This window comes from Solanum tuberosum, unplaced genomic scaffold (genome assembly GCF_000226075.1).
Source record: "Solanum tuberosum cultivar DM 1-3 516 R44 unplaced genomic scaffold, SolTub_3.0 scf00532, whole genome shotgun sequence".
NCBI classification, from domain to species: Eukaryota; Viridiplantae; Streptophyta; class Magnoliopsida; order Solanales; family Solanaceae; genus Solanum; species Solanum tuberosum.
Window position 1 is genome coordinate 262,302 of NW_006239461.1, and position 6,001 is coordinate 268,302.

The 6,001-nt window shown below is 31.5% G+C and overlaps 1 protein-coding gene across 1 annotated transcript in view; it reads left to right on the plus strand.

Annotated features, from left to right (window-relative positions):
* The first annotated feature begins 3,472 nt into the window (after positions 1-3,472).
* The window catches only part of LOC102594091 (putative pentatricopeptide repeat-containing protein At1g16830), a 5,644-nt gene continuing 3,115 nt past the window's right edge, over positions 3,473-6,001 (plus strand). The window contains exon 1 of the mRNA XM_006365217.2: positions 3,473-5,811. Coding sequence (XP_006365279.1) covers positions 3,705-5,678 — 1,974 coding nt within the window. The 5' untranslated portion in view covers positions 3,473-3,704 and the 3' untranslated portion in view covers positions 5,679-5,811. The remainder of the gene's footprint in view (positions 5,812-6,001) is intronic.

The following is a 6,001-nucleotide window of genomic DNA, read 5'->3' on the forward strand; positions in this document are numbered from 1 at the left end:
AAAAAAGGAAAAAAAAACCCCCCCCCCCCCCCCCTCCGAACTTGGTCGGATAACTTACTAAGTACTTAAACTATATAAGCGTTTAAATACCCCTAATAACATCTCTGAAGTGAATTAAAAACCACCCAATGATTATTATACCACTTTCACTTGCCACATCATAGCCATGTAAGTGCCACAACATAGTCATGTCAGCACCACGTCATTAATTAATTTTTTATTAATTATTTTCACAATTTTTCCTTTAACACTTCTTAAAATTAATTTACACTAAGTAATTAATTACAAATGTATTTTCTAAAATTAAAATTAAAAATGTGGATCCATTTTTATTCCCCCCATACCCAGCCCCCACCCACCCCCTTCACTTCTTTCTTCTTCTCCACTATTTCTAGCTCTTGACTGTTCAATTTTTTCCTCTTCATATTTTCCAATGAGCTTCACCACATCTCCTGTTTCTCTTCCTTTCTTCGTCTTCTTCGGTGAACCAACAAATTTTTTTAGCTCCGTTAAAAATCAACAAAATTTATATGTGTGAAATTGACGTCAATAATAAGATGTTGGTGTTGGGTTTTGTGGATTACTAAAGAGATGGTGAAATTGAAGTAGTTGTTAGAGTTGAAGATGAAGATGGAGGAAAAAAAATATGCTTGGAGAAGAAACTTATTGGGGAAGACAATAAAATGAAGAGAAAAAAATTAATAGTTTTGTGAGCCAATAAGAAAATTCATATAATTTAATAAAAGTTAATATATTAAGAAAATAATATTTAAAACATTAATTATATATTGACCTATAAAAAAATGACACGTATGATTTTATAATTTTTTTTCCTTTTTTAACTCTTTCACACGCTATTAGGTGAGTGCACTCACTCTCTTTGTCACGTCATCTCTTAGGGTCGCATTTAGTTCACTTCAAAGATGTTAAAGGGAGTATTTGAACACCCGTATAATATAAGTACTAAAGTAAATTATTCGTTAATACATAGTATGATGTGTGTATCCATCTTACACACAATGTATTGTGTGTACATATACATTACCACAAAATATATGTATGTGGACATCTATTTTACAATAATTAAAAATTTTCTTCAGTAAATTTATAAATTTATTGAGATCAATGGAAGCTCTGATACCATTATTATGACATCGAAGAAACTAAATTTTTTTGAAAAAGAATGAATGATAAATTTTTGTACTAATTCTTGTATTAATTATATATATATATATATATATTATATATTATATTTTTATTATTATAGAAAAGTTATTTAAAATTCTATAAAGTTTAAAATATCTATGTAAATGTGATTATATTTTTTAAAGGGAAAAACATTATATAACTAGGATAAAATTGAATAGTTAGTTATACTTATGTTGCATGACTATAGTTTTAATTAACTATGTAAAATGATTATTGTTTAATAAAATAGTTAAGCTGAGTCTCATTTTTTTGTATTAGATTGTGTATAATAACTTTTTCTCCTTTTATACAAACATACACACTACCTCTACTACCACACCCACTTAATTTGCTTCTTAAATCTCTCAATCCTCATAAATTTCTTAACTGAATCAAAATTCAAATTTTGAATCAACCCTTCTAATTCTGCAAAATAAAATAAAGTGGATAACTTAAAATATCGATGTATCTATGGCTATATTTTCTCAAGTTATAACTCATTTGTTTTATGATATCTCTAGAAGTAGTTCTTTTGACACAAATAAATAACACTATCTCATTCTTCAATTCACCTTTGACTAAGTTTTCTCTCCTCTCATCTCTTGTATCACCAGTAAATTCTTCTCCCTTTCTTGTCTTTCCTTATTTATTTTTTTCATATTTAGTTCTTATGATTTCATATATGATATTTGTGCTATCTTTTAATAGATGTATTGTTTTTATCCAAACTCTCCATCTGTGTCTAAATTTATTTTTCGTTGTAAGATCTTTCTTTTTTATTCTCCAATAAACGAATTATGTTGACAATTATGAGTGTCTCATCAAGTTGAAATATAATGCTAACAAGACACCTAAAGTTAACATTGTTAGATAAGAATTATAAAAACAAATTCACGCCTGATGCAATTTAAATAATACTTGAATGTGTGAAATTCACATATAATACTTATATACATTTAAAATGTATTAGTTATGTATTCATTACGTTCATTGAAACATACTCATAATATATATAATATATTGAATTCAAAATGTATTGTTATTATCGTTTACTTTTTTTTAATCTTATTAACAATGTTAAAATTATATTATACCTGAATTTTTTTAAAACATTTAAAAAAGATTTAAATTAATTTATGTGTTATTATATTAAAACTATATCAAAAATATATTATATATGTACTAGTAAAATTATCCATGCTTCGCGAGGAAATTTGATATCACAAAATTTATAAAATAATACTTAAAACCTATCGGTCATTAAAACTAAACCAATATGTTGTCTTACATACAAGATTACGTAGTAACGAACATTAATAATATAAAGGAAAATGATAATTATAACATCTTATCATTTATCCTTCAATCAATCATCTTTAATTTGATTTTATAATTTATCCTTTTGCCTCTAGAAAGTGTTACTATTTGATATTTTTGGAAAATTAGATGAACATCAACATGAGATATTAAATATTCTAATAAATCAATAATCTTTATATGTACTAACAAATACTTATAACAATAAGTTTACATAAACATAAACGACAAAATTTAAAACATGTACTCAAAAACAACAATTAATATCATAAGCATAAATTAATAACTGTAAAAAATATACCGGGATCTATAACAATTGAGTGAAACAGAAAGGAAAAAATTGAGCCCACTGAATGCATAATTTCCCCTTAAGAAAATTATTCCCCTCTAGTATCCGAGGTTTAAAGGAATAGATCCTCTCAGGATGGAATGATTCTATTCACAAGTGTATTGATACAAAAATAATGGTGTCAGTGAGCCACTCAACATGAGCAAAATACACGAATATTTAATTGTGAAAAAAAAGAAGAAGAAGTTTAGAATTTTCGTTGTTTGAAAATGAGAGGAAATCTCTCTATTTATAGACAAAAAGGATAGTGTGAACAAATGTTTATTGTGCCTTATTGGAAATGTCATAACTCTTTGGAAAAATTACAACCTTTCAGAAAGGTCACAACATTTCATAAAAGTCATTTCATAAAAGTCATTATTTTTCATAAAAGTCACAACTCTTTATTAAAGTCACATCTTTTCATGAAAGGGGAAGGATATTTTTGGAAATAAATAAATTTAAAAGGAAATTCTTGCTTGTGGTGATGCCACGTAGACGGGCCTAGGGTTCTCTTTTATATAAATATATGATATATGATTTAACTATTTTTATAAGACAAATAAGACTAATATGTGTATAAAAGTAAAAAAAATGTGCTATTAACTCATAAATTGGCCTGTTTTGTGTACTTCTCCCCAAAAAGATTCGAAGCACAAAAATAACATTTTCAAGTCGGATTCGGGTCTTGGATTCAGTCGGGTCAATCGTCTTCTAGGGTTTTGTTGGTCTGCGGGGTTTTACCAGCACATGACCGACTTCCTAGCTCCATCTTCAAAAAAACTCATCAATGTAGACAAAAAGTGTCTGCCTGAATCTCTCTTATTCTCTTTATGCTGTATTTTAGGTTTCTTGGTATTATATACTGGAAATGTTATGGAAATGGTTCTCCATTGGAAGAATAGCTTCACATCGAATGCTCAAAATGGAATCTTTGGCCTCATTTCGAAGTCTATGCTCACAAATTCAATGTTTTGCTGATACCCCACAAGGTTCTTTTTCCTCTAGACATTACCAGAAGTTTCCTGAAAATCCCAGAATCATATTAACCCCTAGAATTGTACATACTACTTTATCAAATTGCCGTTCTGACATTCTTGCTTTTTCGTTTTTCTTGTGGTGTGCAAGGCAACCTAATTACTTTCATGATAGGGGCATATTGACCCTTATAGTTAGTATTGTGTCTCGGTTGACGCAGAGGTTTAGAACAGTGAAAGGGATTATTAAGGGATTAGAGGAGGTTGGTTGTGTAATAAAGCCACAAACTTTGTTGTTTTTATTGAGAATTTACTGGTTTGGTGGAATGTATGATAGAGTTTTCGAGGCATTTGAGGAAATACTTAGATATGGTTATACACCAAATACTTTTTCTAGGAATATTGTAATGGATGTATTGTTCAAGATTGAGCGTGTCGAAGTGGCACTTAGAGTTTTGAAAGAAACCGAGATTCCAAATTTTTTGTCGTATAGCATTGCTGTGTGCAACTTGTGTAAGCTCAATGATTTGGTTAATCTTCAGGATGTACTTATGATTATGTTGAGAAAAAGGTACTATCCTAATGAGGAGACATTTTTTGTGATTTTGAATTGTTATTGTAAAGGAGGTTGCATAGCAGAAGCAAAACAGATATTGGGTGTGATGATTGTTTTGGGTGTTCGTATATGTGAGAGAGTTTGGAGTATATTAATAGATGTTCACTGTAAAGCTGGGAACATGGATGCTGCAAGTCATTTGCTTAAAAAGATGGTAGAGAGTGGGTATTCACCAAACGTTGTAACTTGCACATCATTGATCAAGGGATTTTTTGAGTCCCAGATGCCAAGCAAGGCATTTGGGATCTTGGATACCATGGAATCAAAAGGATGCTCCCCTGATTTGGTTCTTTGTAATGTGTTAATAGACTGCCTCTCTAAAATGGGGAGGTATGAAGATGCAATTAATGCTTTCTTCCTTTTGCGGGAGCAAAGACTAATACCCGATTCTTATACTCTTTGTTCTTTGATTACAACTGTTTGTCTCTCTAAGCAATTCGTTGAACTACCTTTGCTCATAACTGGCTTCAAGATCCAACCTGATTTAGTTGCTTGTAACTCTTTCCTTAGCTATTTCTGCAAAGCTGGTTATCCTGCTGGTGCCATTGAATTTTACAATGACATGATAGATAGAGGTTTTGTAGCAGATAAGTATACCTTTGCTGGATTATTGACTGGATTATGCAGGTCAGGTAGGATAGGAGAGGCAGTCAAGGTGTACCATGGACTTATTAGAAGTCACATTGGGCTTGATTCTCACATAATTACTGTGATAATAAATGGGCTAATAAAATCTGGAAAATTTCACAAAGCTATTAGCTTAATCACGAAAGCCGCTTCAGGGAAGCCCCAACTCGATGATGTTTCTTACACTATTGCCATTAGTGGACTTCTTACTGGTGGTGAAGTTGGAGAAGCTTATGCCTTGTTCCGCCAAATGAAGGAGGTTGGTCTTGCCCCAAGTAAACAGACCTATAATCTGATTCTCTCGGGTTTCTGTAAAAGAAGTGATGTTAGCATGGTTGAAGAGATCTTACTTGAAATGGTTAATGCTAGTGTTGAAGTTGACCATTTAAGTCTGAGGTTTATGAAAAATCTCCTGTATAGATCCCGCCATTCTGCTTCACTCTTTACTCTATTGACTGATGTTTCAACTTCCGAAATCCTTTCAAGGGAAGCATATGAAGAATTGATCGATGAGCTAGTTCATCAGGTAAACATAAGCAATGTGCACACAGACAGGTCTACTAGCGTTGATTTTGGCACATCCAGCTCAGATGAAATCCAAGAGGTGGCTGTTTCAGTTGGTTGAGATGATTTGACTTGACAGCTTATTCTGTCTATGGCAAAGTTCTGTAGTTGAGTTCATCAAGAATCTGACCTTACTCTCTCTCGGAAACCCTAAGATGATCATATGATCTTAAGAGTGAATTGATTCCCTAAAGGTACCATCCAAACTCCAAATAACTAACAAACATTTTCAAATAGACTGCTCTTCTATCATGCAACTTGTTTTAGCCATTTGTTTTCTTTACGACGTTTTTTCCTTTCCCCCTTTTTGGGGTCAGCTGATTTTGTCCTAAATGAGTGGTCACTGTTTATAGAATTTTTTTTTGGGGGGGGGGGGGGGGCGCC